This window comes from Erinaceus europaeus, chromosome 8 (assembly GCF_950295315.1).
Source record: "Erinaceus europaeus chromosome 8, mEriEur2.1, whole genome shotgun sequence".
NCBI classification, from domain to species: domain Eukaryota; kingdom Metazoa; phylum Chordata; class Mammalia; order Eulipotyphla; family Erinaceidae; genus Erinaceus; species Erinaceus europaeus.
Window position 1 is genome coordinate 80,838,251 of NC_080169.1, and position 22,872 is coordinate 80,861,122.

The 22,872-nt window shown below is 37.1% G+C and overlaps 1 protein-coding gene across 8 annotated transcripts in view; it reads right to left on the minus strand.

Annotated features, from left to right (window-relative positions):
- Positions 1 to 22,872, minus strand: part of DOCK4 (dedicator of cytokinesis 4) — a 541,157-nt gene that overhangs the window by 284,915 nt on the left and 233,370 nt on the right. For all 8 annotated transcript variants that reach the window (XM_060196434.1, XM_060196436.1, XM_060196435.1 and 5 more), the window contains exons 5-7: positions 16,083 to 16,179; positions 10,156 to 10,304; positions 2,481 to 2,565 (exon numbers count right to left, since the gene is read on the minus strand). In XM_060196434.1, coding sequence (XP_060052417.1) covers positions 2,481 to 2,565; positions 10,156 to 10,304; positions 16,083 to 16,179 — 331 coding nt within the window. The remainder of the gene's footprint in view (positions 1 to 2,480; positions 2,566 to 10,155; positions 10,305 to 16,082; positions 16,180 to 22,872) is intronic.

The window sequence follows — 22,872 nt, forward strand, 5'->3', positions numbered from 1 at the left end:
GCACAAGTACAAGAATGATGTCTAGTTCTTTCTCTCCCTCTTCCTATCTTTTTCATGAATAAATAAATAAAATTAAAAGAAGAAGGAGAAGGAGGAGGAATAGGAGGAGTAGTAGTAGAGGACAGATAGGAGAGAGAAAGAGACACCTGCAGCATTGATTCACAGTTTACAGATATTTCACCCTGCAGGTGGGGACTAGGGACTTGAGCTTGGGTCCTTGTACCTTGTAACATGTGCACTTAACCAGGTGCACCACTACCTGACCCTTCTATTATTTATTTATTCATTGAAGATAACTAAATCTAATCTTAAGATTTAGCAGATAAGGTACAAGTTATTTTTGCTACCTTGACTTTCAAGTAATGATGAGATAGATGAGAAAGAAATACGAATCAGATGAGTTTCTAAGTACTTTGCAAATATCTGTTGAGGAAAAATATCTCATTTACATTTCATGTTTGGTTTTCACAGTAAACAAAACTGAACTCCTTGTTTTACTTATAAAAATACCTAGGTTTTGTGAATTTCAATAATTAAGTCAGTCAGGGACCACACAGTTTATCTTGGTGGAATTCAAAGAAAATGAAATTCAAATTCAGTTGTTTTGCTACAAATCTATGATCTTTTCACAGTACTTTATGAGTTCAGAAATACTGACTGCTTATCAAATGCATAGCACTCTAGAAGGTTATTGTGGACAAAATATAAGTGCCCTTTCAATTGACATTCTAAAGAGAACTTCAAATTGAAAGACTTTTAAAAATTTAGAAATAAAATGTAATACCAATGATTTAAAATAGACAAGTGTGTCATATTAGAAGATATAACCAACAAATTTTTATCTGTTATAGAAATTAAGAAGTAATGATGACTAACTTGTAAAGTTTTCCCTCTCTCCTTTCCAAAATGACCTTTAATTGTGTTTTACTAAGGGCAGTATACTTAGCACTGCTGCCAAAAATGTGTATACATAAAGTATCACTCATTGAAGCTTAGTATATAGCAGAGAAGATACACTACAAAGAATATTTATGTAACTACTGAATATAACTAGGTGTAAATAATCTGAACAGATAGGTGATTAAAACAAAGAAATGAAAGTGACATTGATAAATGTATTCTCAGAGTAGGTATAGCCCTGATGCACTTACTGATTCTTATGTATATTTTTGATGTAAATATAATACCAAATCAAGAGTCTCTCACTATTCTATTAAAAACACTATAAACTTAGAACATTATGCCAAGAGAGGAAAGACCTTTCAAAAGTGTGTCTACTACTTACCATAGGTACTTCTTAGAACATTATGCTAAAATGTAGCAGTAAGTTAATCAAAGTAAAATTATACTTTGAAAGTCTATTCCACCAATATAAGTCTTTAATTTTGAGGTGTTAAAAGGTTTTTACTTTAGTGGAGAGATCAGGCAAATTTGGGGCTGGTGCAGTGGTGCACCTGATTGAGTGCACCTTACAGTGCACAAGCACCCAGGTTGAGCCCCTGTAGGAAAGTTTTGCAAATGGCAAAGCAGTTTTGCAGGTGTCTCTCTCTCTCTCTCCCTCTCTATTTCCTATGTCCTCTCAATTTCTGACTGTCTCTATCCAATAAATAAATAAAGATAATAATAAAAATATAATTAATATATTATATGTAATATATTAAATATATAATATATTAAATATATAATATGTTTATATATTATATGTCATATATATTATTATATATATTTATATATTATAATATATTATATTATATATTTAATATATATTTAATATATATAATATAATATACTAAGAAAAAAAGAGATTGGGTAAATTTTCCACAAGTGTTTGTTTTGGATTCTAAGGCTATATACAAGATAGATTGAATCAGAAGTGGAAAATTTAAATCCTATAAAAATATTTAGCCTAGGTCTTCCAACATAACTAGGAAAATAACTCAAGTCAAAGACAATCTTATAATAGGTCATAGGATCAAACATTTTAAGATTAACAGGCTTCAGCACTTAGGAATGGACTGGAGTCTGAGGAGGGGTAGTGTTAGAGCAGCAATTAGAAACAAATGGGAAGAAACTTTAACACTCTATACACAGTGATAATGAGGGATGGCAGGGAGGTTAACAAGTTGGCAAATAATACTGGGTATTAGTCACAGCATTGGCCTGAAACACCACAGGCAAATATGTTAGTGTTCCATTAGATTAGGTGAAAGGTACAAAGATTTGCAAAAGAACTTAAATTTTCTTTGAACTAACTTTCTAGTGCCTTAGAGTTGAGGGTTCACTAGAGAAGAGCATGTCATTCTGAGAAAGGTAAAGTATTATATCAATTCTGTACTTGGGGCATGGTCACCTCAGCTCTCAATGCTCTTTTCTTGCTTCAGAATAAATCTGGAACTTCCTAGTCTTATAAAATCAAGCAAGTATGAAGAGTGCCATGGAAACCACAAAATTAGCAATGACTCAAATTTTCCAGTACCTACCAATCGGTAGAGCTCAGTAATGCTGATATCCTCTGGATCCACCATTGCATACTCTTTCCTAGGTACCAGGTCCAATCCCAGTTGTCTAGAAAACAAAATTGCAAACATTTAAAGGGAATAGTCACCTCAGTGAAATGCATTAAAATAATTTTTACTATGACATTTTATACAGAGACACATTACTTCTATAAGTTTCTATAATCCATACTTTTAGATTACATTCCTTATTACTGCAGTTGGAGTAGTCAAAATTGTCTAGATTTGAACCCTAGGCACAAATTGAGAAAAAATCGCAAATAACAAATGAAGGCAAAGAGGAGACATGGGCTGGTATTGTCAGTGGAGTGCTTTTGCTACATAGGGTCTTGGTAGCATATGTGGGAAGCCCTCAGCATTTTACAAACCATCACCACAGAAACCTTTTCAAATTGGAATGATGTAGATACTAGAACTAGACATAATTTTGTTCTAGGACTTAAAATTAATGAGAGGGGAGCCTGATCTTCAAGATTTGATTCAACACTTAAAAAAAAAAAAAAAAAACTATTGCATAGAGATGGAGAGAAATTGAGAAGGAAGGGAAAGATAAGAGAAGGAAAGAGACAAAGACACCAGCACCACCGCTTCACCTTAAGTGGAGGACTGGGAGTTTGCACTCAGGACTTTGTGTATTGTAAACATGTATACTCAACTGTGTGCACCACTGTCCAGCCTCCACTGACCTTCGAGATTTGAAGTGAACAAAATACCTATTTATGTTTATAGTTAGGTCATTTCTACTATAAAAAAATAACAACATGTACATGATTGTCATCTACTGATAGTAAGTTCTGGGGTCAGTTTTAGAGGAAAAAGCAGGGAAAAGAAAGTAAAGGTAAAAAGAAGCAACTTAGAATAGTTCTAACCTGGGACTAGTCTCTGAAGAGACATTTTGTTGTGGCTAACATGCTTTGCCATGCTGAGAAATATTCTAAGGCTCTATCAAGCCTCCGAGGGACAGATGATAGACCCTGCCACTAAGAAAGTCATGAAAGAGAAGGATAAATATGAGATGATCTCACTCATGGGCAAGAACTTAAGAAACAACAGGTATAGTAAGCAACTTGTGCCATTTTAGCAAGGACACAGTTAAATCCATATAATTATCCCACTTTCCCTTCAGTGACTTTGGTGACACTCTCAACTCTAAGACACATACTTTACTCCAAAGCTGTCAATAGTAAATAACCCATCTTCTTCATCATCCATGACTGTTCCAAAGGATTCACCATGTCTCTTAATACCCTATAGATCATTCAAGATATCATCTCTCTCTCATTCTCTTAAATTACCCCACTCCAGGTCTCAGTCTTCTCTAAAAATAATTTGTTCTGCATTCTTCTCACATCAACACTCTATTTAACATAGAAGTCTTCTTGCATTTTATATTCAGTTATAGGACAATCTCTTCCTTATTTTGTTATTACAGAGTCCTGAAATTGTGCTCTCTCCTAAACCTCACTAAGAGGGTTCATAAGCAGAATGCATTAACTCAGCACCTACTTTAAGTTAGCTCTAGTCACCCTGAAGTATATTTGACCTTGGAAACATCAGAATATTATGGCCTTGAATCAATCAGTGCTGCACCTATTATAACATACACTTTATCATGCCAAAGACTCAGGTTCAAGCCCCCTTTTCCCTACCCATGGGGGTGGGGTGGGGGGAGGCACAGCTTTATAAGCAGTGGTGCAGTACTACAGGCAGCTCTCCTTCTGTCTCTCACCCACCCATTATAAAAAGAGAGAGAGAGAGAGAAGAGAGAAAGTAACCACTAGGCACAGTTGTGTGGTATAGGCACTAAATCATAGCAACAGCCCTGGTGCAAAAAAAAATATGACTTAAAAAATTTTTATTGGGAAATTAGTAACTTACAGTATAACTGTTAACACATGAGTACAATTTCCCTGACTGAACATACAACACCCTTACTGCATCTCATCAAAGATTCTTTGAGAATCTGTTTCGTAATCTTCATTTCCTCCCAAGAGAAACCAGCATGCTACAATGCATTATTTTTTATGTAAGATTATCCAGTAAGGAAGAAGGATATTTAATTGCATGTGAATCATGGTACTTACTACCCACATCCCCTTCTGTCCGAACGAGCCCTACAAACATTTTCTATTGAGAGGTGGGACAATCAAAGTAGACTTATCAGAAGACTGTCTGCTCTTTTTGAGTCACACCCAACAGTCCACAGATCAACTGGCCTAAGGAAAAATGATGCAGGAAACAACTAATATAAAATATTTAGTTTAAGTGGTCTGGGAGGTGGCGCAGTAGATAAAGCATTGGACTCTCAAGCATGAGGTCCCAAGTTGAACCCCTGGCAGCACATATACCAGAGTAATGTCTGGTTCTCTCTCTCTCTCTCTCTCTCTCTCTCTCTCTCTCTCTCTCTCTCTCTCTCTCTTCTATCTTCCTGAAGAATAAATAAATTCTTAAAAAAAAGATACAACGCAGAACAAATTGTTATGGGAGTTGAGCGGTAGTACAGTGGATTAAGCACATGTGGCGCAAAGCACAAGGACCCGTGTAAGGATTCTGGTGTGAGCCTCCAGCTCCCCACCTGCAGGGGAGTTGCTTCACAGGCGGTGAAGCAGGTCTGCAGGTGTCTATCTTTCTCTCCCCCTCTCTGTCTTCCCCTCCTCTCTATTACTCTCTGTTCTATCCAACAACAATGACATCAATAACAACAACAATAATTACAACAACAATAAAAAACAAGGGCAACAAAAGGGAGAAATAAATAAATACTTGAAAAAATTTAAAAAGTATTTAGTTTATTCATCTTTTTTCTGGGATGTCAATAAAATTCATTATTTTTAAAAGCAAATTTGAACCTGAAAATTCGGAACCAGCTCCTTAACATGAGAAAGAAAAGTTGCATCAAGGGCAGATAATCCACATCATTACAGAATAGGTGAGTAGAGATGAACTCTAGCTGTAAAGGTTATGGAACAGTGCAGAGTCTGAAACCCTCCTGGTCCTTTGGTTCAAGAAGTCTTTAGTCTCTAAATCTTTCTAAGACTTTAATTATTTTATATCTGCAGGCTGCATGGAATCCTGGCTGTGTAAAGAGTTCTATCTGTTCCTATTTCATTTTATTAATTCCTAGATATGGTCTTAGGATAAGCTCCCCTCCCCACTATTTGAGATATCCTATCATAGGTTCCCCACTGTCTTGAGGAAGAGATTTACAGATAAGAAATAACATAAAGAGGTAAGGTACACAATTGAAAGAGAGTGTACAGGATACTGGAAGTGTGAGCTGGGTGTGTGTGCAGTTTTATAACATCCATTCAGTCATTAAATTGCCTTGTGACATCAGGAAGAAAGCCTGAATTTATTCTCCTTACTAAAGAATCTTAGTAGGAAAGTCCAAGGACAACACAGGATTGTGAAAACAGAAAACGATACCATTATGCTAATTCTCCTAAAGAGAATACATGGTTTGGTATGTTTCCATGTTTCCCACTGGGGAGTAAAACAGATTATTTCCTCCTTTTCCTCCACCTCAGCTTCCACATCCAGAGGGCTTCTCTCTACCACTCTTTAAAAGTTTGCTATACAGCTTGAAATAGATTTTTTTGTTTGTTTATTTACACTCATCCAGAGACCTACATGCTGACAGACCACACTGCAGCAACAAAATTTGACCTAGTTTCATATGCAAGGGAATAATCTGAATTTGCTTTTCATTTAGCATTTTCAACAAGAAAACCAATTCATATTTAAAGGAACAATGTAAAGACACAATCTGTCTGCTTTATGGCATTTAAAAGTAAGTGGTCAACAAAAACAGAATAAGAACTCAGATATGTCATGAATTTGAGGATGATCTAAATATTGTTCATTTTCATGCATCAATGTTTTACCAACTTATGATAAATTAGCCACAGAACTGCCCAAAGAACAAGCTTGAATTTGTGAGTCAAAACTGAGTCATCTTTCAGTCATAATTGGTTTGTTTTTCCTTCTTTCCCCTTTCTTTCTGTCATGATATTCCCTCCTAAATCTTCATTTCTGCCCTGTATTTCTAAGTTATTTTTGATGAGCTAACTCTACAGAATTTTCTATTTACAAACCAACCCTATAAATGAGGGCCAGTATAATGACTAAAAAGCAATACAAGTCAGTGAAAATTCTAAGTCTTTTCAAAATAATAAAGATACTTCATAAAAGCTAGGCAGCATAGGTCATGTTCAAAGAGTATTCTGATCTGAGCCTAAGAGTACTAATGTGTTTCAAATGGCAAGAATCAATGTACATAGATGGAAAATTATACCTGTGCCAGTTTTATTTTTATCATTTTATTTATTTATTTGAATGAGAGATAGAGGAAAATACAGAAAAAGAGTGAGGGAGAGACCAGACCACGCCTAAGCTTAGGTTTAAAATGGTACTGGAGGGGCAGGAAATAAAGTATAATAGTTACGCAAAAAGACTTTCATGCCTGAAGTTCCAAAGTCCCAGGTTCAAGCCACTGCATCATCATAAACTGGAGCTGAGCAGTGATCTGGTCTCAGTCTCTCTCTCTCTCTCTCTCTCTATCTCTCCCTCTCCCTCTCCTTCTCCCTCTTTCATTAAAATAAAAAAATATATATATTTCGGATGGCACTGGGATTGAGCTTGGAATCTCTGAACCTCAGAAATGAAAGTTTTCTGAATAATCATTATGGTACCTTCCCAGCTCTGCACATGTTTCTGTTTGTTTGTTTGCTTTGTTTTGTTTTCCTTCCTTTCTCTCTCCTCTCTTTAGGCAGATGGAGAGAAAAAGAGAGAGAAACCACAGCAGCATCAAAGATTCCTTCAATATAGCTAAGAAGCATACTAGTGATCTATTTCATTGGCCCTGTCTGTTTTTTTTTTTTTTTTTTGCTCATTTTTTATTATTCCTTATTATTCCTAATAAGCAATGGATCTTATAGAAATAAATAAATTAGACCTATTCCCCTGCTTGTCTTTAAAAGAATTAATGGTGTTTTGTACTCATCAAGACAAAAGTAGTGCTGTGAGTGCATCAGAGAAAGCTCATCTAGTTGAGTGACCGCTTTACTATGTACACAGATCAGGGCTTAATTTACAGCACATGGGAGCACCATGTACAGCAGTTACTATGATGTTTATATCTTTTTTAATTAATAGAATAATAAAAGAAGATTCCAGGGCCTGGCAAGATAACTCACCTGTAAGGGTCCCTGCTGTGTCATGCACATGACCCAGGTTCCAGCCACATTCCCACTGCACTAGGAGGAAGCTTAGGTGTTCTATCTTTCCCTCTTTCTCTTTGTCCTTATCTCTCTATCTGAAAAAGAGGGCCAAGAGTGTCAAATCTACAGAGATAACAAAAATCCTAGAAGTCAACATTATCTGAAAAAGAGGGCCAAGAGTGTCAAATCTACAGAGATAACAAAAATCCTAGAAGTCAACATTTGCTCCATAAGATGATAGTGGACCTGAGAATTAAATAAATAACAGATCTTTTTTGAATTTTATAAATTATGACAATAAGCTGAAATGGTTACTGGGAAGCATATACCTTTGACTTTTTAAGTATACAATTTGCAAAAAATATTTTTTATTTGTAGTATGAAATAAATTTCAAGTAACTTTACTTTATCCTCTGCCCAACAAATTGATTCACTGCTATTTATTAAAAATGCCACACCACCTATTGACAGACCTACCAATCCAGCAGAGAGGCAATTACAGAAGCCAGACCTTCCACCTTCTACACCCCATAAAGAATTTTGGTCCATACTCCCAGAGGGATAATGAATAGGGAAGCTTCCAATGGAGGAAATGGGACCTAGAACTCTAGTGGTGGGAACTGTGTGGAAATACCACTGGTATTTTACAATCTTGTTAATTATTATTAAATCACTAAAATTAAAAAATAAATAAATTTAAAAAATGCTATACCACTTTTTGGACAAGTATCTATGCATATACATATGTTTGCATGACCATATGTGTAAATAAGTATATAAGTATATTAGTATAGATAACTATATGCTTTTATTTTTTTAATTTACTTATTGACCCCAGGGTTATTGTTGGGGTTCAGTGCTTGCATGATGGATTCAGTGACTTCAGAAGCCAATTTTTTCTATTTATGTTATTTATACAGACAAATAGAAAGAGAGGGGGAAAGAAAGAGAGAGAGAGACAGAGAGACCTGCAACTGGTCCAATGCTCATGAAGTTTCCCCTCTGCAGGTAGGAACCATGGCCTTAAGCTCAGGACCTCTGTCATAGTAACTTATACTGGTTGCACCACAGCTCAGCCCCTAAATACAAGTTTATATGCATATGTTCATAACATTTTATATAACATAATTATATTCATAATATTATATGTAAAGGTATATTTAATACAGTAATATGTTTAAATATTTATATATTCCTATATAAACTAACTAGTATATTATTAGAAATTAGCCATAGAGAAAACAGTTTACTATGTGTATATTATAATAAAATTCACTATAAAAATCTCCAGTATTGGGATTTTTAAAAAAGGAATTCCCCAGGACCAGTGGAAAGGATGAGATTCCTGGGCACAGAAGAAAAAAAAATGCAGCTGTAATGTGTTAGTAGGAAATAAAACTGGCTTTTTCCCCCCTTCTTTTCATTGGGTTACTACTGGGGCTCTATTCCTGCATAATGAACCCCCTTCTTCTGATAGCATTTTTTGTTTCCCTTATTCTTCCTTTTTTGAAAGAAATAGAAATAATAGATGGAAGGGGAGAGAAAGGGGAGAAAGGGAAACTTGTGGCACCATTTGTGAAATCTAGGAATATGGTTAAAGTTGACTCACTCTAAATTTTCTCTATAAGCATTCATACTTACTACAAAGTAAGACTTGATCTGAGCATTAAATAATTAGATTTACTATTGAAAGTAAAGATTTACTATTTTAGATTAGTTACTTACAATTTTATTTAAATTTAAATCATGGTCAGGGACAGCTTTTTACTCAGTTTTCCTAAGAAGTTTCTCAAATTAGTTATTATATACTCACAGGCTATATATATAACTGACCTTACACTGCATTATAAAATTGTAAGCTTCAGGTCCACAGAGTGTTGAAATCAAATTGTATATATACTATGTTTAAATTCTATCTTTCACCCTACAATTTTCTTTATCCTGGATTCACTTAGTTCCCCCTTCCTCTTTCATCTCTAGTAACCATTAACTGGTTACAACAGAAACTGTTAGCATTTACGTTTCCCTCTGGATTACACTAGTAACCAAATACAATGACTAAAAAGAAGAATACATTTAAAAGTGAATAAACACTCCAAAACTAAATCCCATTTGGAAACAAGCCCTATTATAGCAGCAGTCGAATCTGATTAATCCTTGTAATCATATCCTATTCTGTGAGCATAGTCACACCATCAGACCACACAGACCACTAGAATAAGCATCTCAGCACTTACACCAGCCTTAAGAGGATGTGGTACCCAACCTCATCAATGATGGCTTGCACTAAACTAAACCAAAGGGCAACACTAACAAAAAGATCCGTAGGGTATCTTCCTGAGATATTCCCACACAAGCACGCATACCTCCTTTATCATATCTGTTCAGTTCATCTGGCTACTAAAGGTGACTGTACTCACTCATTGCCCCAGTCGAGACGGGCAGTTATGTGGCGCTTTACGTCTTTCATCCGGTCATGAGTCAGATGACCCACCAGCACCTGCCGCCGCAGATCCAAGATTTCATTCATAATGTGCCACAGCCGATGGAAGAGATCACCTTCATTTCTCTAGCAAAGAGGCAAGTGTGGAGATTCAGTAGTCTGTATACTGAGATGTGGGGTCAAGTATAAAAGAAAGGGAAGAGGAAAATCCAGATAATTTTTCTATGATCCTGTCACTCTGTGGCCAGATTCTCCATGGACAAACTAACTCTCCCTTGATGTCTTCAAACATTTCCTGTTCTACAAACTTTCAACTTGTTTCTCTTTCTTTAAAATAAAATATTTATTTATTTTCATTGCCACCACTGTTATCATTGAGGTTCAGTACCTGCTCGGTGAACCCACTTTTTCAGTGGCTATTTTTCCCCCTTTTACTTGATAGGGCAGAGAGAAACTGAGATGGAAGGGGAAGACAAAAAGAGAGAGAGAGAGAGAGCTACAGCACTGCTTCATATCTCCTGAAGCTTCTCCCCTGCAGGTGGGGACCTGGGCTTGAACCCAGGTCCTTATACATGGTAACACATGATCAACTGGGTGTACCACTGCCTGGGTCCTTCCGCCCTTCCTCCCTCCCTCCCTTCCTTCCCTTCTTCCTTCCTTCCTTCCTTCCTTCCTTCCTTCCTTCCTTCCTTCCTCCCTCTCTCCCTCCCTCCCTCCCTCCTTCCTTCCTTTTCACCAAGTTATCAATGAGACTTCCCTTCCTTCTTTGTTTTTGATAGAGGGTGAAAGGAAGAGACAGAAAGAGAGAATCAGAGAGGAGAAGCAACTTCAGCATTGCTCTAATGCTTGTGAATTTTTACCCCTGCAGGTGGTGACTGGGAGCTTGAACTCAGGCCATCACACATGATAAAATTCACTTTACCAAGTCCACTACTGACTCCTCAACCAGTTTCTATAAGCTGCTCTTATATTCAAGAATATTCAACTTCACATCTCCAATAGATGCTTTGTGTTCCAGTGTTCTCAACACTACCCAGCCCCTTACAAAGGGATATTTCTTATTTATTAAATATTCATGTAGAGTAAGAAAATTATTAAGATAATAATCATGTAGATTAAAGGTAATGAGTGATAATAATTCATATAAATACAAAAAAATCATAAAATAAGATATCTTTCTTTTTCAGGTACAACTTTGAGGATGAGTTTTGTCACCTAATAACAGTATCATTTAACATCAAGATTGTCTTATGTATTCATGACAACATTTGTGATGAAAACAGATACAAGAGCCAAATAATCTAAATTGCCCTTTCCTGAATGAAAAATCTTTAGCAATTTCCCCCTGCCTCCTCCCACCCCCCAAGAGCATTACTCTGCTTTGGTTTACGTTGGTGAAAGGATTGAAACTGGGAATTTGGAACCTCAGGCATCAGAATTTCTGCATAACCATTATGCTGTTTGCCCTGCCCTATCTTTAGGAAATTGTTTACTTCTGTATGCTTTTTTTTTTCTTTTTTTCATATACAGCATGGGTCTTGTAGAGAGTTGGAGAGGCTGAGAGAGTGAAAGAGCACAGCACTCCAGAAAAGAAAGACTCCAGAAAAAGAAAGAAAAGGACCAGCAGTACCTCACTTGAATGGTATGCTGTTCTGCTATGTGTGTGAGCCAGATTCTAGTCTGACCCACACCATATTGAAGGAGGTTTTGGAACTGTGATCTCTTTCATGCTTCCTCAGCCTTCTTTATGTCTATATTGGAAGGAAGGAAGGAAGGAAGGAAGGAAGGAAGGAAGGAAGGAAGGAAGGAAGGAAGTTAGGAAGGAAGGAAGGGCAGGCAGTCAGGCAATAGTGAGGGAGGGAGGAAGAAGGAAGGACAGACAGAAAGAGGGTAGGAGGGAAGAGGGTCTTGTCTGATCAATGTCAGGAGGTTGTTGTGAGGATTAATTGCGAGTTACTATATTAAAGCTCAGAGAACAATGTTTGGCCCAGAATATATGACATGCATATATCAGCTGATACTAATACTGTTATTATTTTGGACTTGAATTAATACTTTGATTTATACCAGTTAGTTTTTGTGGCTATTGTGCATCTTGCTTAGGCAGTATAAAATTAGCAGAAAAAATTCAATAAAAGTCTGGAGAATTCAGAGGGAAAGGTCCATTTGAATCAAAGAAATTACATACAGAAGATAAGTAACCCCCCCCTTTTTCATTTTTGCCTCCAGGATTATTGCTGAGGGTCAGTGCCTGCACTATAGAGCCACTGATCCTGTGGCGATGTTTTCCTTTTTTTTTTTTTGATAGGACAGGGAGAAATTGAGGGGGGAGGGGAAGACAGAGAGGGAGAAAGGGAAATAGACACCTGCAGACCTGCTTCACTGCTTGTGTAGTGACACCCCCCACACACAGGTGTAGGGGCTCAGACCCATTTCCTTGTTGAGTCTTTGCACTTCATACTATGTGCACCACTGCCTGCTCCCCCCCCCCCTTGGGACTACTAGATTAATGCCATTTACCCAGGGCTTAGAGAAGGCATTCTGCAATTTTCCAATAGGATGGGCTTCATTTTCTAATGGTGTCACTTCTAATTATTAAGTTTAAGGGACTGTCGAGATAAGAAAGAAGCAGGAACCTTCATAAAAATAAAAACTAAAGCTATTTATCTTTCCCTTTAGGAAAGGGGTTCCAGGAGCACTGGCATACAGGAGCCCTTGCCAGAAAAGCTGTATTCTCTCACATAATCCATTTCTCTCTGTCCTACCCAACAACAATGACATCAATAACCACAATAATGTTCAACAACAAGGGCAACAAAAGGGAAAATAAATAAATAAATAAATAAATAAATAAATAAATAAATAAATATAAAAAACACAGGGGACAGGGTGGTGGTGCACCTGGTTGAGTGCACATGTTAACAGTGCACAAGGACCCAGGTTCGAGCCCCCAGTCCCCACCTGCAAAAGGAAAGCTTTGCAAGTGGTGAAGCAGGGCTGCAGGTGTCTTTCTCTCCCTCTCTGTCTCCCCTACCCTCTGGATTTCTGACTGTCTCTATCCAATAAATAAAAGTAATTAAAAATTTTAAAAAAACAGTCTGTGACTGGTTTTACAATCAGTCAAAGTAGCAATTTCCTAAAAACTACAAGTGGTGGCTCACCAGGTAACTGGCACACATTACCATGAGCAGGTACTGGGGTTCCAGTTCCCACATGCAGAGGGGAAGCTTCAGGAGAGTTGGAACAGTGCTACAGGTATTTCTCCTTCTTAGTTTCTCTTGCCCTCTCTTTTGCTCTGTCTCTTACCATCTATCAAAAGAAAAAGAACAAAAAGGTATCTGGCTGGAATAGCGGAGGGGTGTAGGCAACAAGCCCTGGGGATAGCCTGGTGACGAAGCAAAATCAAAACAATGACAAAATAACACTCCAAAACCTAACATAAAATATTGTAGTTATAAGAATGATTCATAAACATGAAAAATACTTTTGATTAAATGCTAAGGAATTAAGAGGGATGGGTGGTGACACATCCAGTAGAATGGCATGCTACAGTGCACTAGGACCCAGCTTCAAGCCCCTGGCCCCCACCTGCAGGGGGAAGCTTTACAAAAGGTGAAGCAGTGCTACGGGTGTCACTCTCCCTCCCTTCCCTCCTAATTTCTCTGTCTCTATCCAACATAAATAATAAATAAATAAGAAATTAGGATACAGTATTAAACATTCAAAAACATCTAAGAATTCCTGCAATAGTAAAAGTTTACTTACAATTTCATTGTGTGCATTTTACTGTTTTAGGTAGTGACACAGCCTAGTTACCTCAAATAAAAAGAGCATGGATTCTGGATCAGTAGACAGAGATTCAGAATCAGGTTTTACCACTTAGCATGAGACCCTGGATATATTACTTCTGACAAAACTGCAGAACAGAGCCTCAGGGAACAGTGATGTAAAATATACAGCAAAAGTTCTGTACAAAGAATGCTTAGTAGGTGACTTCCTGTCATTTCTCTTAAACTTTTGAGAGTTACATTACTGAATTTTATCTAGCTGATATATTTTTTTATTTAATTACTTATTTAAGAAAGGAGACATTAACAAAACCGTAGGGTAGGAGGGGTACAACTCCACACAATTCCCACCACCCGGTATCCATATCCCATCCCCTCCCCTGGTAGCTTTCCCATTCTCTATCCCTCTAGGAGTATGGACCCAGGGTCATTGTGGGTTGCAGAAGGTGGAAGGTCTGGCTTCTATAATTGATTCCCCTCTAGATTATATTTTAAAGACCAATATAGGCCCTTCCTAGGGCTACTGAAAAGAGCAGTTTAGCATTTCTCAAGCATCTACGATGCGCTTTTATGCTAGATGGTCTCTCTATATATTGAGTTATCTTATACATTGCTTACAATTCACAAGTTATTATTGCTTTCTTCAAATAACTTCTAGAGGAAAAGCTAGGAGCCTTAAAACTATATGGAAGAACATGAAAATTACTCAATTATACTAAACATCTTTAACTTAAACCAACGTACTTCATTTAAACATTTACATGAAGAAAATGGAAAAGTCCAACATAGTCAAGCCAGTCTTATTCTCAAAGTCAAAATTCTGTTATAGCTAAGTTAAACTTTTTATTTGTTCCTAATATAACTGACCATCATTCTAGTATCCAGGGAAATTTCTAAACAATTCTCTAATTCCATTACTCAGAATGCTAAAAGGTGAAGAAGTTACTCCGAGAGCTTACAACACAGACATTCAAAGCAAGCCATGGTCCCAAAATAGATACAACCTCAAAAGGAGGTAAAAATAGTTAGATAAGGCAGGATCAAACAGAAATTCAACCTTGTTTCCCATAAAGAGCTATAGAAAAGGACAGTGCTGGTACTTTAGTTCAAATAAAAGATAACACTTCCCCTGTAATTTTTTTATATCACTTAGGTGGCATGTTTAGGAAGCAGTCATTTGAACTTTTCAAATAGTTTCACTTTCCATATGTTATGCACAATGTTCTTGAAGAGAGATATTTGGATTTTATATTTGGATCTCTATTTCCCTTGTAGACTCCCAGTATAGAGACCTTAAGTTCTATTACCTTGACTTTGTCTTTATCTCATATCAGCAAAGGTGACTCTCACATTTCATCTAAGATTACCTTGTAGGTTTTAGTATTCTTAAACTCACCAGTCCCGAGAGGACATGGTGAGAGAAATCCAATAGTAAAAGAGTTTCTTTCCTTTTTTTTTAAAGATAGAAAAAGAGGAATAGAAGAAAAGAGGAGAAGGAAACACAGAACCAAAGTTTTCCTCAAGGTGGTAGGGATCAGGCATAAACCTGAAACAGTGACATTCCCTTCCCACCCCTTCTTTAAAAAAAATAAATTCCTTTCTCTTGTATATTTAGAATCTTTTGCTTCATTCTAGCTAAGTTCATAGTCATTTTCAAGATAATGGAATCGTTTGTGGATGGTTAAAATATAATAAAATGCTGCCAGTATTAAAATTATATTGAAAATGAAAAGTATTCAGAAAGTTTAATAACAGTTCCATGTAAATCATCCTACTTAATTAGATGTCAAAAAATCATCCATTATATTCCTGCAGCATTGAAAAAGAACTTGGAAAGTCCATGTTCAATGAATATTGTCTAATAAAGTTGTTTCTTATTGTATCTTTGATTCCTTTGTTCAGGTATTTCCTAAAACAGTACTCTGTGAAAAAAATTATGTCACTGAAAAGTTAGTTACTAAGTGAAAGGCAAAAACTATGGTGGTTACCATGAGGGAATTTCAGGGGGCAGAACTTTGGTGGTGAGAATGGTGAGAAATTAAACCTGTAGTATCTTATAATCATGTAAATCACTACTACTAATAGTAATAACTATTACAATAAATAAAAAACTTACCACATACAGTTGCTTCCACATGGTTCCCCAATCTCTTAAGGTTGATGTCATTTCTGTGATAACAGAGTCTTCAGTGGGAATAACCATTTCAAATTGCCTGTGAAATTAAATAAAAAGAATGTATGTATGCAAAAACTGCCTCTGTTGACCTCAACTAAATCAAAGCTACCAGTGCTACCAAGTCACATTATGCTGCTACTGATTTGGTACTGTGGATTGCTGACAGAGACACCAAGCCTGAGATGTCAACCGCCTAACTCTTCTATCTGGTGAGATATTTCCTAACACATGGATGGAACTATATAGTTTCATTTCAGATGAAATTTCACATCATCTAACAAAGTTACAGGTACTAGATACAGGCTAGGGTTTAGTGTACTGGGTACAGGTGTACATGTATCCATAAGCAAGAGGCTCAAAGTAAAAGTGCTTAATAGCCCTCCATGATTAAACTTAGACCTGGAGAGTCAGGAATCCTAGCAGAAGTACCTAAAGAAGGCATCATAAGTTCTCTAACTGATCAGACTTAGACCAAATAAGCTTGACAATCTACTAGAAAGGCCCAAAAAAGGTAGACTCCGTAAACCTAATACTGATTGGCTACAACAGATGATGTTCAGTGCTTTGGCAACCAGTAGAAAATTTAAGCTCCTCAGATAAAGGACTACAAAAGCTGGCTAAGGGCAAAAAACTGGCTCACTTAATAATGGCCTTTCTGGCCACCCCATCATCTGGGGCCTTAGTTAGGGAATCCTTGGATTCCCACAAAGATATGATGACCTAGACCTCTAATAGATCCCTTTCTCCACCATCACTAGTCACTTCCTGATGGGAAATTGTGAGGATGTGGCAGGGCTTGACTTGAGGAGTGCGTCTATCCTGTCAGTCTCTCTACTGAGAGATTGAGCAAGGAGGGACAGGAGTAACCCCAAAGGTTTGCCCCGTCTATCAGACTCCCTGCCTCACAAAGCACCCCACACATTTCTGATATTATGGCCATTAGATAAAAAGAAAGGGGAGGTGACGGGAAATTGTGAGGAGCCTCACAAAGCACCCTGCATTCCTGATACTATGGCCTATCTACATAATTATTGTTTTGCCTGAAAGATACCCACCCATTCCATTCCTTTGATCTATCTTCTTTCTACCCTTGAGACCCTCCCTGCCTGCAGGGTAATATTAAAACCCTCGCAACAGTTGCTAAGGAAGTTTCTACCTTCCCAGTCCCCTTTTGCCTTTCTCTGTACCTTTCCTAGAGATTTCCATTTCTGACTTGCCACTTCAGATCTGCCATTTAAAAAGCCTGGGCTCTCTGATCAATAAAGAATTGCAGTGCCTCGCACCACTTGTTTGGTTCCTGAGTCATCTCTCTTGAGTTGCTGAGTGAGTAGACCCCTCCCCCCCTTCCTTGCCTGGCAGCTTCCATCAGGAAGGTCAGCATAATCCTTGTTGTGGGTCACTCCAGGAACTTGTCCTCCCTATAAAGTAGCAAAGGTAGGAACTGCCCCACTCTCCAAAGGGTGGCTGGGTCTTCCTACCCTGCCACTTGAGGAAGACTGGTCCTGAAATGACTGGAATATTCCCAGCTGTGACCAAGAATTATGAACTGAATTGTTAGCTCAGACTGATAGGGACTCAGGGGTTACACAGGCTCCTGTGCTAAGTATAATATATATGGGCCCTGGGTCAGGTGGATGGGGTAAACAGTTAATTTTATTCATTGATTTTTCTTCAGGACTGTGAGCTATTCTCATCCCTAATCCAACTTTTCAGCTTTTTCTCTCAACTCTAACACCATCAACTCAGACAATATTTTTTGCGAAATTCCATGTTAGCTATCATACTCAAACAAAACCTATGAAAATCATAGGCCCTAGGAACATACCTAAAATAGAATTCCTAGTTTCGTTCCACCCTAAAATGCCTATTTTCATCTGCTCTATTTCTAACTTTTGGTTCCTGTACAGTAATCACTTTGTCCTGCTTTATATTAAACCACCTTTCAGCCACCAAGTTGCAAATGCTATCATGATTCTATCCTAATTTCCCTGGACAGACAACCTCAACAATGTGTCCCAGAACCTCAGTCCTACCCAACTAGGAAAAAAAATAGAAATAGTTTGGTGGTATGGATTGACCAGAGCTCCCACCTTCAGCACCCCAAAAAGAGTTTGGTACATACTCTCAGTGGGGGAGAAATGATAGGGGAAGATGACTTGAGGGCTCTGAACTCCAATTCCATCAAGTCCCAAAGAGAAAAGAGGAAGAAAGGCAGAACATTTGGAAGTAGTAATAGGTGTAGGGAGGGGTGACTTAGGAAGAGAAGAAGGGGGCCAGCAGTAGCACAGCAGGTTAAGTGCACATGGTACAAAGCTCAAGGACTGACCTACGGATCCAGGTTGGAGCCCCCGGCTCCCCACCTTCAGGGGGTCATTTCACAAGTGGTGAAGTAGGCCTTCAGGTGTCTTTCTTTCCCCCTCTTTGTCTTCCCCTCCTCTCTCCATTTCTCTCTGTCCTATCCAACAACAATGACATCAATAACAACAACAATAATAACAACCACAACAATAATAAACAACAAGGGCAACAAAAGGGAAAAAAATAAAAGAGAAGATGGCACCATGGAAGAAAATGGACAAATATTTATAAATATAGATAGATAGTTGTAGACACATATTCCTGTATCTGTGTCCTTGGGAGAACTACTTTAACTTCCAATGGAGGGAATGGGGATACAAAATTCTGGTGTTGGGAAGGGTGCAGAATTATACCCTGTTATAATTTTGTAAGTCACTAACAAAATTAAAAAGCATATATATGCAAATAACATAAACAACTTCCTTCCTTTCTCTTTCTCCCTCCCTCCCTTTCTTCCTTTCATTCTCTCTCTCTCCTCCTTCCTTCCTCCCTCCCTTCCTTTCTCTCTCTCTCTCTCTTTCTTTCTCTTTCTTCTTCAGTAACCAGAATCTTATTCCATGTAGGCTGTGGCAGTTTCATACTAAAATAATCAGCTACTTCATCCAGGCTAGAATGAAACAGTGTGGCAGAGAAGTAACAAATTCAAAAGAATTACACTAAAGCCAGTTTGACCACCTAATAGCAACTCACTTAATCTTTCATAAACTGTGAGCCAGTCTCTGCATTTCAGCCACTAAGACTATAGGACACAAAAGGAGTAATGAATATGTTCAATGAACATAGTATGATAGCGCAAGGATCCAAACTGAGTATTTTCAGTAACTAGCTACTGATGTACTAATAGAATATTCATTTGATCTCATTAGAAATTCATTTTATTGTTTTCAAGTGAATCTATGAAATAATGGTTATTAACATTATATTACATGATGGCATTACTATTAGTAATGTTATCATGCCTCATAGAACTTATTAAGAGTTTATGGCATTAGATACTTGAATATTCATCCTAACATGTCTATGATGAGATTATATATTCTTCCTGTTTCTTCTCTAGAAGTTGGAAATTACACTTAGGAAACATCCATACCACCATTTAGTAAGGTCGACATGATGGACCAGATATGTTGAAAAGATATATTGGGGAAAGTGGTGGGGTGCTCTTTTATTCAATCTTTTCCTTCACCTCCACCTTAAGTTTCTTCAAATCCTTTGTTTTTATTCATGTTAAAATTCATAATTACTATTACAAGACCTATTACTACTGTTTCTCAAAAGAATGCTGTTAAATATATTTATAAGCATTAATTTCTTCATTTAATTCTTTCAATTAAAAAGTACCAGTAAGTAGGAGGAAAGACATGCTAGATACAGAATTAGGTTGCTCAGATGATCAAAGGCAAGGTACTTTTTAGCATGAGTCTAATAGCTGCCCTGCAGTTCCTTTTTGATGTCATGTTTAAATGTATGCACAATTGTCTTTTGTCTTTTTGAGAGAAAATACACAAAAATCTTGCCATTAATTTTTAGCCAACAGATATATCTCCTTTCTTCATACAACTATTAAGATACTTCCCTTATGGATATTTTCTTTCTTACTAGAGTTTAAGTAAAACTCAAAATGTAAACTGTAATTTAAAACTAGAAATAAAAGTAAAGAGTAATATGTGACTGTGACATATATAGACCTTTTATCAAGTTCACATATTACATTTTCAAATGGTAGTGCATTGACTTTGTTTTCGAAACAGCTGTTCCAACTGAATTATGTATATTTGGAGATACAGATTATAAAATGATCAAGTGCAAGATCAAGGAGAGGACAATGAATTATCAGAAAACTTAAACAACCAACTTCGCATTTTAAAAATAGCATGATCTCAGCAGGAATTAAATAAGACAGAAAAGGTCTCACTTCTTTCAAACTATGATTTAATTGAAGGATCCCTATGAGAACATTGCTCTAAGAACCAAGAGATAATATATAAGTATTTTAGTCTTTTGAAAGTTGATTTTGGGTTTATTCAACCAAAATGTAATTTTTAAAAATTTCTTTATTGGGGGGATTAATGTTTTACAAATTGACAGTAAATACAATAGTTTGTACATGCATAAAATTTCTCAGTTTTCCACATAACAATACAACCCCCACTAGGTACTCTGTCATCCTTTTTGGACCTGTATTCTCCCCAAAATGTAAATTTTTAAGAGATACAAATTGCCACTTTATAAGAGGCTGCTGTTTGTTTTTAATTATACTAAAAACAAATTTAATGTTCAAACAATTTTCCATAAGTAGTTGCCCCTGAAATTATGTGTAACTCAGTGATTCTCAGATGCACTTTGTTGTTATTTCATCTTGATGGGCCATCATCCTGCTAAGCTCATTAAAATAAAAAGGGTAATAAGAGAGAGTCAGGCTGTAGTGCAGCGGGTGAAGCACACGTGGCGAAAAGCACAAGGACCAGCGCAAGGACTGGAGTAAGGATCCCGGTTCGAGCCCTGGCTCCCCACCTGCAAAGGAGTCGCTTCACAGGCAGTGAAGCAGGTGTGCAGGTGTCTATCTTTCTCTCCCCCTCTCTGTCTTCCCCTCCTCTCTCCCTTTCTCTCTGTCCTATCCAACAATGACGAAATAACTACAACAATAAAACAACAAGAGCAACAAAAGGTAATAAATAAATAAAATAAATATTAAAAAAAAAAAGGTAGTAAGAAAAATCCCAAAGAAGTTCCTCTCTGGGAGTTGAGCAGTAGTGCAGTGGGTTAACTGCAGATGGCGCAAAGAACAAGACCAGAATAAGGATCCCAGTCCGAGCCCCCCAGCTCCCCACCTGTAGGGGAGTTGCTTCACAAGTGGTAAAGCAGGTTTGCAGGTGTCTGTCTTTCTCTCCCCTTCTCTGTCTTTCCCTCTTCTCTCCATTTCTCTCTATCCTATCCAACAACGACGACATCGATAACAACAATAATAACTACAACAATAAAACAAGGACAACAAAAGGGAATCAATATTTTTTTTAAAATGTTAAAAAAGGAAGTTCCTCTCTGGGAAAGCAGTCATCTGATGATTAAAGTTCTCAAATATTTCCAAACTAAAATTTTTCTTTTAGTAAATAATCCTAGAATCTAGGACTTCAATCAATTCTAAGAATTCTTTTTAAGGAAATATTTAGTTTTGGTTCAACCCCAAAGTTCACCTTTTGTTTAATGGTTATTATGCCCTGTGTCAAATGGAAAACCCAGGAACCAGTCTTAAACTTATGCACAACCAAATTTTGAGACTCTTTGACCCTGAGTTCCTTGGGCTCAGGGAAGGGTCTAGTTGTTTATAAGCTAATTATGAGCACAACCATAAATAAATGAACACAATAAAATATTTATACTCATTCAAACTATAGCACAATTCACTATGAGATCTAAGACATCCACTGAATGGAAGAATACTTGACATCATCTTTACTAACATTCTCTCTTTTTTCTTCCTTAGAGTGTAGAATGCAGGGGTGTTGTTCCACAAGCAATAAAGCAGGTCTGCAGGTGTCTTTCTCTAACCCTCTCTGTCTTCCCCTCCCCCATTCTATTTTTCTCTTTGTCCGATCTAATAGAAATGGAGGGGAAAAAAAAGCTGCCAGGAGCAGTGGACTCTTGGCGCTGGCACCTAGCCTCAGTGATAATCATGTAGGCAGAAAGAAAAAAAAAAACTGCTACAAAAATAAAAAGCAGTCGAGTGATTGGCAAAGAAATTTGCACAGCCAACAAGGGGCTGATCCAAAATATATAAAGAAAGCATACAACTCAACAACAATTATATCATTAAAACATAAGCTATAGATAAAAGACTTGAGCAGACTCCATTTCAAAAGAATATAGATGGCTCATATACATATGAAAAAATGCTCAACATCACCTACTACTAAGAAATGCAAACTAAAATCACAAAGAGATATCACTTCACACCTCAAACAAGTAATAGTGGCATACATCAAAATAACTGAAACAAGCTCAGGTGATGATATGAGAAAAAGGAGTGCACAAGCCACAAAGCAGGTCTACAGGTACCAAAGAGCTTTGGCACGCTATTACAGAAATTGGAAACTGACGTAGTCCATATGTAAAAAAGTATGGAGAGTCCTTTCAAAATGAAAATAAAAGACTCTAAGATACAGAAATATTATTCATACTTACATATTGAAAGGACACAAAAAAGTACTAATTCAAGGATATATGTTTTATACCAGCACTATGCACAGTATTTGAAACATGGACTCAATCAACATTAAAATAAAACAACTAAAAATATATTTTTAAAAAAGACAAGACAGTGCTGGGGAGACAGATTAATAGTTATGCAAGGGAGTCAGCAGTAGCTCATCAG